Source organism: Kogia breviceps, chromosome 3 (assembly GCF_026419965.1).
Source record: "Kogia breviceps isolate mKogBre1 chromosome 3, mKogBre1 haplotype 1, whole genome shotgun sequence".
NCBI classification, from domain to species: Eukaryota; Metazoa; Chordata; class Mammalia; order Artiodactyla; family Physeteridae; genus Kogia; species Kogia breviceps.
Genome location: NC_081312.1, coordinates 94,287,433 through 94,298,927, shown reverse-complemented (window position 1 = coordinate 94,298,927; position 11,495 = coordinate 94,287,433). Strand labels below are relative to the sequence as shown.

Sequence of the window (11,495 nt, the reverse complement as noted above, 5' to 3'; positions counted from 1 at the left end):
AAGGAGGCGGGTGTCCCCCACACTTGTTTTCTGGGACAGAAATCCAATACTTGATCCTTGGACTTATCAAATTCATCAAGAGAAATGAAAGTGTGAGCTACAGGAATGAGAGGGGTGAACTGAGTTCTTGGATTCTTAAGTATGTGACTTGACAAAATCCACATTGGAAGAAAGTAACACAAAATTTGGAAGGACAGAAGAATATAATTAAGCCAACTGGAAATATGGTGTCAATGTGTCCGTCTGGGGGTAGGATTAGTTCATTTGAAAAAGGTCACTGTGACTCAAATATTATATTGTAATGATGCTATCCTGAAAGAGCTTCAATAAATCTAACCACTCATGAATGTCTAGATAACACAAATTTGGAAAGATTTTAAAACCAGCTAAGACTGATACTGACAGCCAAAAGAGAAAGTTGTTGAAACACTGGAAATTCCCATGGGATGATACGTGTTAATGGTTTGACCTAAAATAAATGTCATATTCTTGGCTATGGGAGGATTTCCCATCTATGCCATAGTGTTTGAGGTGTTAAGATGATCACATCCACAACCAAGAGGCCAGGGAAGTAATCTGGATAGTCCCAGGAGTCCTGCCAAGAGATGACATTAATTTATGGCTTTCCTCAGAGAATGATCAAAGGTTTATGGCAACCAGGAATCAGACCCAGTGTTTGAAAGATTCCTCCCTTAGAAGTGCTGATGGCTTCAATTGGGCAGATTGGCTTTGAACACAATAGAGAGGGATAAATTAAAGGACAATGCCAAGAGAAGACTTGGTGGGAAAGAAAATGTTGGCTTGAGAAGAGAGAAGAATGGAAAGTCTGAAAATCCAGAAAAGAAGGGGAGGGGAGGAGAAAGGAGGGAAAGATAGGGAACTGAAGGAAGTTGTTGATGAGATAAAGAAATTAAAAAGAGGGGTTGGTCAAGTCTTGCTTTTGATAATCCCATTCCAAGTGGAGATGGGCTACTAAAACTCCTGATAAGCAGGAGTTGAAAAGAGGGGGAAAATCGGCATTGGGGAAGAGATTTGGGAACCGAAGGCAGAAGCAGATGGAAAACTGGATGTAGTGAAGGAGAATAAACAGTAAACTCATACTGCCATGCTCCCATAAAGGATCACGGGAGCTCCCTTATGGGAGCATGGCAGTATGATGAGTATCCTGAATTCAGGACTGAGACCTGGGTTCTAGCCCCACTTCTGCCCCTAATGTTGGGCAAGCCACTCCATCTTTCTGAACCTGTTTCTTTATATCTAAAGTGATGGGATTAGTGACCTCGAGCATTCCTTCCCTTTTGTACAGCCCTTGATTCAACATAGACATTATGTTGAATGTCCTACATAAATGGAATGAGACTTACATAAATGGAATATTCCAGATTGGAGCATGTATTTAGCTTTTCTAAGTAAAAAATGATTTGAAGGGAGGAAAAAAAGGTTCCAGTAACACTTGGCGAGCAGTATTTGTTCTGTAAAATAACTAGCGAGTAAGCATTATTGAACTAGGTTGTCACATAATCATAAGAGAATTCTTTTTAAAAAAGGATTTAGGAGACTCAATTTTCCCTCCTATAGATCAAAAGAGTGATTAATATAATCCACGAGTGGATAGTTAATACAGATATATGCAGGAGGAGATAGCCAACATGAAATGAAAAGAGTGCTGATCTCGGGTCAGGGGCCTTGAGTTCTAATCCCAACTCTGAAAATATATAATTTTCAAAAGAGTAACACAGGGAACCAACTACAAAGGTGACAGAAAAGCTAAGAACCCAGAAGACAGTAACGCAACCTAGATATTAGCAACAGCAGGAAGCCACTGCCACCCTGGGATGGAGGGACACAAGGGAGGAGGTGCTGTTACTGGGACCCAGAAGCCATGGTCACCTGATGGAAGCTGGAACTACAGTGGGTCCATCTGGAAGGATTTGGAGCCGCGGAGGAGATGAAGCCACTATCACAGAACTGAGGGATAGAGCGCTGAAGAGAATATCCCTTGCCCTGCCCTCCAATCTTCTTCCAGTGCCTCACATTAGCTGGATCCAGCTGGCACCTAGCTTACAGGATGGCAAACGCAGCCTGCAAGGGTCAGCCCTTCCTCCATAAAGAGCAGAGAAAGGGCACGGTTGGATCTGAGGACCAGCAGGCCGAGACTGGCCCTAGATCCAAATTCTGCTTTCTTATAACATCTATCTATCAGTTCTGTATCAGCCTTGAGTCTAGGTCTTCACACATTTGAGGACATCCATCTGGTCATGTCTTATTTTCTTTCTTTCCCAAGCCTGACACTCAAACCTCCTCATACAGAACATTTTCCAAACCTCCTTCACTATTCTGGTTCCCCTCCTCTGGGAGGTCCCTGGTATGTCTCCTTAAAATGTGGCTCCAGATGTTCACAAGACCCCTGGTGTCCATAATACCAGCTCAAATACAGAGGACTATTCCTGCCCTTCTTGTAGCAATGCAGCTGTTATCCCACTGTGGACTCGTGGAATTCACTGACAGTCAAGACCCATATATACCTTTTCCATGTGATTCCAAGTCTTCCTTGACTTGCCCTAGCAGGGCAGCTACACATTTGATAAGCACAACCAAACTCATCCTCTAAAGCACTGATTAAAAAAAGTAGAAGGGGCTTCCCTGGTGGCGCAGTGGTTGAGAGTCCGCCTGCCGATGCAGGGGACATGGGTTTGTGCCCTGGTCTGGGAAGATCCCACATGCCGCAGAGCAGCTAGGCCTGTGAGCCATGGCTGCTGAGCCTGCACGTCCGGAGCCCATGCTCCACAACGGGAGAGGCCACACAGTGAGAGGGCCGCGTATCGCAAAAAAAAAAAAAAAAAAACAGAATAGACCAGAGCCAAGACAGAGCTCTATGTCACTCCACTGGAGACCTCCCTCCAAGTTAACTCAGAACCATGAATCAAGGCTCACTGGGTAGGGTTGTTCAACCAGTTCTAGATCTACCTAACAGCAAGGGGATTATGTTAAGACTTCATCAAATTCTTTTTTTAACATCTTTATTGGAGTATAACTGCTTTACAATGGTGTGTTAGTTTCTGCTTTATAACAAAGTGAATCAGCTATACATACACATATAATCCCCATATCCCCTCCCTCTTGCATCTCCCTCCCACCCTCCCTATCCCACCCCTCTAGGTGGTCACAAAGCACCAAGCTGATCTCCCTGTGCTATGCAGCTGCTTCCCTCTAGCTATCTTTTATTACATTTGGTAGTGTATACATGTCAATGCTACTCTTTCACTTCGTCCCAGCTTACCCTTCCCCCTCCCTGTGACCTCAAGTCCGTTCTCTACATAAGACTTCATCAAATTCTTTACTTAAATCACAACGTGTAATATCTGTGGCAGTCAGTTACCTTCACTTTGCACCTGAAGCACAGAGGGTGCTTAACTAATACTTGCTGCCTCGAAGTTGAATAAAATTATCTTGATTTATACACCTAATGACCCTGTTTAAAGAAAGTTAACATGGTCATTTTAATGCGACATGATAATGAACCCATGTTGGCTGCTGGTGATCACCGCTTTCTTCTTTATACATCTATAAACCTGTTTGTTCCAGACTTTTGCTAGAGAGTGGCAAAAAGGCCATCAACCCGTTATTCCTGAAATCTACTCCTCTCTTACTTTTGAAAACTGTAGCAATATTGCCCCTATCCAGCCTTTGAGTACTCTCTTATCTTCCTAAACTGTCAGGACTCTAGCTGCTGCTTGAGCCTCATGGGTCTTGAGTCCCTCTTCTCCCCAGTAGGAATAAATTGACTGTTTCCATGCCACAGAGCTGTGTAAGGATCCAGGAAGATGGGAAGACATAGAGCACAGCTAAAACAGTCACTTAGGGTGCCCACATACGAGCCCTGTGGATGGTTGTAAGAACAGCTCCAATACAGCACAGTCATGTCCTGCAGACCCCAGAGTGAATGCCACAGGGGGCCCAAGACACCATATGCAGCAATCGGGGAGACTCCCAGCGGTGCTGAACCTATGATCCTCGTCCTGTTTGTAAGACAATTTGAAAGGCTTACAAACAACCCCATAGGAAGCTGAGCCAAAGCACAACAGATTGGGCCCATAGAATTTCCCTCTTTCTCCCTCTTTCTCTTCCTCTTCCTTCTTTCTCAATATCCCTCTCCCTCTGAATCAGTGCTTTACAGCCACCATTACTGCATTCACTGCTCAGGAAGCTGTCCTGTAGGCAGCCCATGAGGGCAGAAGCTAAAAGCTTGGGAGAACAGCCTGATGCCCAAATTGCCAGCCTCTCCCACCCCTACCTCCCACAGGTGTCTGGATGTGGATGGGCCTCTGCAGAGGACATACTGCCCGCAAAGAAATGCAGAAGGATGCCCACAAAGAAATGCAGAAGGATGTTTTCCATTTCCCTCCTCAACCTATAGGGACGCCCTCTGGGCTAAAGCAATTATTGATAAATTCAAGCATGAATTCAACTAACACACCCTCTGCCAAGAGGGATCATGCTCGTTAAAATCCTTGATAACCTTAATGTCTCAGCATAGATATAGCAATTATTTTGTTAGCTATAATCTTCTGTCTTATTTCTTTCTCCCAAGAACGAAGGAGACTGCTGAAGGTTCACAGACATTGATTAAAGATGTGTGCAGGGCTTCCCTGGTGGCACAGTGGTTAAGAATCTGCCTGCCAATGCAAGGGACACGGGTTCAAGCCCTGGTCCGGGAAGATCCTACATGCCGCGGAGCAACTAAGCCCATGTGCCACAACTACTGAGCCTGTGCCCTAGAGCCCATGAGCCACAACTACTGAGCCCACGTGCCACAACTACTGAGCCCATGTGCCACAACTACTGAGCCTGCGCTCTAAAGCCCGTGCTCCAGAACAAGAGAAGCCACTGCAATGAGAAGCCCATGCACCGCAATGAAGAGTAGGCCCCGCTCATCACAATTAGAGAGAGCCCACAGCAATGAAGACCCAACGCAGCCAAACATAAATAAATTAATTTTTTTTAAAAATGTGTGCAGAGATTTGGACGTGAGGATGTTCACTGATGCTATCTATTTTAGCAGAAAATTGGAAACAACCGGTATGCCCTACAATAGAGGATTGCTGAAATACCTTATGGTACATCCATACAATAGAATACTGTGCACCTATTAAAAATCACATTGTCAGAGATTAGATGGAATGATGTTCACCATCGTTAAAAGGAAAAACAATTTACAAAAGCAGGATACTGTACACACAAACAAGGAAATTTTTCAAAAGATGTTAATAGTTATTGCAACTGGTAGAATTATGAATGGATTTTAAAATTTTCTTCTTTCTTTGCTTATAAGTTTTTTCCATTTTTTTCTACAGTGATGTGCATTGCTTTTGAAATAAGGTGGGGGGGCAATAAAACTTATTTTTGCTAGCCAGGAGAAAAAAAATAGGAAAAGCCCCCTCTTTCAAGGCTGTCTCCCAGCATCTTGTTCTGCCAGATGGATACGAAGCCAGCTCAGACCCCCTGTCCAGCTTGCCTAGAGCCCCATGGAGGTCACCTTGGCTCTGGGCAGAAGCTTCCTTGGTGCCAATATCCACCTTGAGACAAGTTATTAAAAATGGGGCTATCCTGGCCAAGATCTCATTCCAAAGTACCAAGGGCCACTTCAGCCCAGAAAAACAGCAGTTCCAGAACACTGTGGGTTTTCGAAGTAGAACCACAGCCCTGGTTTGTGAGAGGAACCTCCCTCCCTCCCTTCTCCCGGCTGCCTGCCGAAGGTTGCAGACAGCTCCCTTTCCATCCCACAACAGAAGACAGGCAGATGAGTCATAGCACTGGCTTGGATCAAAGGAGTATTATTGTGTTAGCAGAAATGGATCTATTTTATGATCTGTTTCTTGACACCTTACAAATAAATATGTTTTTCCCACCAGACAGACAAGTTCCTTAAAAAGCCACTGATTTCATTAGCTGAAGCTAAGAAATGACCTATATGAGTTAGAAATTTTTGTGTCTGAAGAGTAGCCAGGCTGAAAAGATGTAGTGGAAACACTGAGGAAAGCAGTTTATAACCCTCAGACTCTAGATTCGAGTCTGCAAAGCGATGCCATTCTTCTAAAAATACACAGAGGAACTACAGAAGTCCTTTCCTCTTTTCTAAGAGCTTTCTCTTTCTTTCTTTCTTTTAAAGAAATATACTAGGATTGGTTTGTAAAGGAGATTCACCACCTCAGATTTCACTGTTTTCGTGGGGGTGACTGCCGTAGGATACTATTTTAAGGACTTCCTTCTCTTATACAGATTTTTCCACACTGGGAGGACAGATAAGGTATGTTCCAATAATGTTCTTCATTAAACACACATGCGTGCCAGCAGTCATTTCCCTTTGTCTTGCTATCCCATGACAACAGATTGCATATCATAGGAAATTGGAATGGAGATCTTATTTAGTTTGGATCTCTCTTCTCCATTGTTTAATTCCACATTCAACTTTTCATTCTACGTCTGCCTCCTTTTGCAGAAATATTCTATGACTGAACAGAGGGACAGATAAATGAATAGGTGTTGTTTATTAAAGACTCACCTCATAGACTTTTCAGGAGCACTTTGACTAGCCCTCCCCCTCCCTCTGCCTGCAGAATTTTATCTCTGATCTAAAGTGTGCTTCGTACTCAGTAAAGATCTGATGACTGATGGACATATCTGTATTGTGAACTGCACTCCCAGTACTTTGTTTACTGTCGATCAATTTCCAGTAGTGAGCTTCCCTGTTTTCTCTGAGATACACAGATGTCTCAGAGGTATTTCTGTCTTCAACCCAGACCACCTGTCCATTAAAACAAACACACAAACAAACAAAAACGCTTCCACCAAGTGCTGGGAAAGGAGGTCTAAGTGCACAGAGAAAGTTTCACATTTCCTGTTGTTGAACCTAGGCAACAACTTCTTAGAGGAAGCTGGATGACTTTTCAATCCAATACACTCTGTTCTCTGACACTATCATCGTTGTTTTTCCTCAAGACTACAAAGCTATGATGCCAAACTTTTTAAATGATCCCAGCTATTTGTTTTTTGAGTGTCAACTTTTATCCAAATGTTGCTGCTACTTTTTTCTTTTCACTTAAAAATGTGATTTTAAAATATTTTGTTTTTCTAAATGGGACTCTTTAGGTCTAAGCACGTTCTTTCCATTTATCAAACATCAACTGTGTGCCAGGCATTGGGTACTAGATTCCACACTCATTATTTCATTCACTTCCTTACAACCACCCTATGAAGGAGATGCCATCACCTGAGGAAACTGAGGGAGGTTAAGCCATTTGCCCAAGATCACACTTCTAGCGTGGGGTTCTTTTGACCCTTCCAATCCATCCAACTTTTCCCAGCTAAAGTCCATGAGTTTGGCCATCCAAAAAACATTTTCTGAGAATACAAAGGAGAGCTGTATGTGCACTCTGAGAAGCCCATACCTTCACCAAAGGAGGTAGACTTCAGGTAGCCAAGAGGCCAAACACACTTGTGACACTATACCCTAGCGGGTCAGTAGCAGGTCTGCACATCAGACCAGATTTCAAGGCCCAACTCACCCACATACTGGACCTGAGACCACAGGAAAGTTATCTACTCTGAGACTCAGCTTCCACATCTCAAAATGCAGACAGCAATATAGGTTAAATTCTACGAAACTGCCGACTTTAAACAATTTTTGACCTCCAAAAAAGCATTTTCAAATCATTCGACCTAAATTCCTCACTAGGTCGTTGTAGAGATTAAATGGGTGCACACAGGAAACAATAAACGGCGCTTTTTGGTAGACTTTTCTCTTCCCAATTTCATTTTGCGCAGGTCAATAAAGTGTGTTTGTATTCTCTGCCCACAATTTGTATGTTGAGAAGCTGGTCTAAGGTTATGTAAGTGCTGGAGCTGATAATTCAGGGAGAAAATAAGACTGCCTGGATAATCTCGAATTAACAACAAAGGATCCCCTCAGGCCTTACTGCTCCATGCATCTCCCCCCTAGTTTAGTCTCTTAATTACTAAATAAATATACAGCCGCTTCTCTCTCTCTCTTTCTTTCTTTTTTTTTTTTTTTAGAAAGTGGAAGGAGGGGATAATTGAGGAAGCTTAGCACTCTGTGTTAAAGACAAAGTAAAGGTTTTAAAATCCGTTCTTGCCCCTGAGTCGGGGCCTGGAAGTGGCCCGGCTCCTTGACTGGGAGCAAGGCGGTCCTGCCTGGGACGCCAGCGAGGGCTCCTCGTCCTGGAACCCGCTCCACAGCGGCTTGCCCAACCTGCCCGCCCCGGCCCGCGCCGGGAGAAGAACCACCAGCGTCAGCGTTGCCTCCGCGCGTCGTTTACTTCCTCGCTAAGTGCCAGGCCCTGCTCTCGGCCCCTCACACGCATAATTTATATACTCCCCTCACAACCTCCCGGACAAAAGGGAACTCTGATTGTCCCCATTTTCCAGGTGAGGAAACAGGCACAGAGAAGTTAAGTCACTCGGCCAAGGTCTCCGAACTGTGGAGTTAGACTCGAACCCGGGCAGCCCCAGCACGTCCACTCTGAACCTCCCCTTTTCCTACTTGGGTAGAGGCGCTTTTTCACCTAAGACTTCTCCAAACTTGGCCACCTCCAAGGTAAGGGGCTCAGCCTCGCCGACTCGCACGACCTCGCCCGTCTCCACAAGTTCAGGGCTCCGGGCGCCCGATGGGGGCGCGGGCGGAGGAGCGGCACCGCCCCCAGGGTATTTAACCCCAGGCTGGAGCCCGCCGGGCGCCGGACGCTCCTGCTCCTCCCCACTCGCGGCTCCCCGCCCTCCTCCCCGCGCTCTCCCGGCGCGCCCCACCCTCCGCCCCGCGCTCGCCTGGCAAGCAGGCACCGGCCGGCGGGCTCGGGGAGCGGGGAACGGGGCGCGGGCGGCGCTAGCCTCTGCCGAGCGGTCCCCTGGCCGCGGCCGCCGCGCATTGCCCGGCCGGAGTGCGACGCGGCAGCCCGAGTCCGGACGCCGGCCGGTCCCGTGCGCTCGGCGGACGGGCGGGCGGCTGTGGACGCCCGGCCGGCAGCATGGATTCGGATTCCGGCGAGCAGAGCGAGGGCGAGCCCGGGACCGCCGCAGGTACGAGGGGTCGCAGCAGCCCAGCCGGGAAGGCTGGGACAGAGAGGAGGGGAGGCCGGGGCGGGAAATCGCGAGTATTTCTCGGAGCGGCCAGGCGGGAGGCCGATCCCCAGCAGCCCGATCCCTTCCGGGCCGGGACTGGGATGGCTCTGCGCTGTGAGTTTGCTTTGGGGCTTTCTCCCCATTGCACTCGGGCGCTGGAGGGAGAGTAGGTGCATTTGCGGGTGGCTCTCGGCGCTGCGGGACTCCGGCAGCGGGCTCCAGTCGCCGGGCTGGTGGGGGTGGGGCAGGGTTCGAGTAATCCGCGTCCTGTAGTTTGCTGCAGCAAGGGTTGCTGCATATCTGCTTTTGGAAATAACTTTCCGAGCGCCGGTCGGGTCCTCGAACCCCGGGCGCCAGGGACGCTGCGGAACAGGTGACCCGCTCCGAGGGCGTGACACGACTCTCTGGGAAGGAAAGGCCCCCGCGGGTGGGTGGGCAGGAGTCAAACCACAGCTCGTGGTTGCGGTTCCCGAAGCTGCTAGATGAGCCGATGCAGAAGCGTTGGCCCATCGCTGCCCTGCATGCGCGGAGGAGGTCACCACGAAGGGTCCGGGAAGACAGACGCGGCGGCGGCGCGCGGGGTCCCGGCTTCGCCTTTAAGGGGCGCCGCCAGCTTTTAACAATCGATAGTTATCGAAGCGACGGGTGGATGCTTACTTAGGAAATAATTAATGTCCTCCCCCGCCTCTCCCTGATACTGAGCAACAGGAGGAAGCCACCCACAGCCTTGGGTCGACTTAACCGCGGGCTCTGCCCCCCTCCACCAGCCCGCTCTGCCCGCCGCCTGCAGGTCTACGGGCGGGAGACCTATGGCCCTCCCACGTGACCGTGGCTCCCCGCGCCCGCGTGGCCCTGCAGGCTAGCCCTGGCCAGCAGACCTGTGACCTGAGAGCTGGGACCCTCCTGGTAAAGACCTGAGGGCCCGGACTAGTCCCCAATCTTCCCAGTGTCAGACCAATGTCCTGAGGGTGGGGACCGGAGGCACCATCAGCCCAGGCGTGGGTGTAGGAAGGCTGGCTCAGGAACCAGGTGGGACAACACCAGGAGCTGTACCAAAGGCCCTACGTATATTATTCTCCTTTATCCTCACAGCATGTAGTCAGGCGGTTGTTATCTCCATTTTACAAAGGTTCAGAAAGGCTAAGTGGCTTACCCACAAATCAGAGCCAGGGAGTAGCCAAGGGCGGAGTGACTCCCTTTTTACTTCATCATACCCCTCAGCCTCTCACAGGGCGGCTGTGGTCAACACCTACAGCTGGGTGGGAAGACATGAGGATAGAGGAAAAGAAAGATGGCATCGTCAAGATGCCTGTGTGTGAGGATACCTGTGTGTGTGCAAGGGCCACCTGCTTTGTATAGGTATGTGTGGACATAATTAATAAACATGAGTCCTTCTCGAACCTGTATGTTCCTGTGACTGTGAAGCACCAAGATTTTGTTTCACAGGTGGCTTGTGGATCTCTTCATATCATTTAAAAGTTCCAGTGGGTGTTTTGTGTCTATCTAAGTATATCTCTAGAGCTCAAAAGGAGGGGAAGTGAGTACATTGACACTGACACTTTACTCTCTCAAAATCCGAGGAACTAACATGCTCTCCCTGCTCTCACCCTCAGATCTTTTATGCCGGTTGATGGAGAAGGGGAGGAGGATAAGGAGGCTTTGAGAAAGAGGAGGGGAGGGGAAGGGGGGGGTGGCAGGAGACACTCAGAAGAGTTGGTACTTGGATGAAAGGGGAGGGAAGGAGTTCTTAAGGGTCCAGTTGCTTCTCCCCACAGCCTGCCCAGCAAGGAGTATCCCAGGGTGTTCATGTGTGTTTGTGTCAGAAGACCTCTGCACAACTAACAGCAGTTGTGACTACTGAGGTCAGATGGGTCTGATGAAGAATAGGGCAGCCAGCTCTCTGAGCTGTCACCATTTGTTTGTGCCTTACTGTTTTCTACAGTCATTTCTTCTTCCTCTGTGTGCCTGAATATCAAGTTGAACATTTATTTGAATGTCACAAGCCATTCTGCTAAATGGCATTCAGTCTCCCTCATTATTTTCAGTCTTGAAGAATTCTTCCTGACAAAGCTTCAAAACTAGTTGCTAATTCATCGCCTTGCTATCGCTGCATCCTATCAAATGGAAACTCCTGTTGCAGCTTCAGATACTGGTTAAATTATCCATAGGAGTTGACCATTGTCCCTGTAAGTAACATGACATTCATCTGTGGACCTGTATCTGTGTGAGCTGGATGGGTTTGTAACTGAGAAGCACAGCAGAGGAAGTGGGATCTCTTGGAGTATTAATGTGTGTGTCTGTGTGTACCTACCTCACAGGGAGATAAGATGAAGGGCTGCTTCCTCCTCAGTGCAGTCCCC

The 11,495-nt window shown here is 47.9% G+C and overlaps 1 protein-coding gene across 2 annotated transcripts in view; it reads left to right on the top strand.

Annotated features, from left to right (window-relative positions):
• The first annotated feature begins 8,874 nt into the window (after positions 1-8,874).
• TNFAIP8L3 (TNF alpha induced protein 8 like 3) overlaps positions 8,875-11,495 on the top strand; it is a 40,418-nt gene continuing 37,797 nt past the window's right edge. Inside the window, exon 1 of one of the 2 annotated variants that reach the window (XM_059057923.2) lies at positions 8,875-9,093. In XM_059057923.2, the coding sequence (XP_058913906.1) occupies positions 9,042-9,093 (52 nt within the window). In that variant the 5' untranslated portion in view covers positions 8,875-9,041. The remainder of the gene's footprint in view (positions 9,094-11,495) is intronic. The other variant, XM_067029249.1, reaches the window with a different exon arrangement.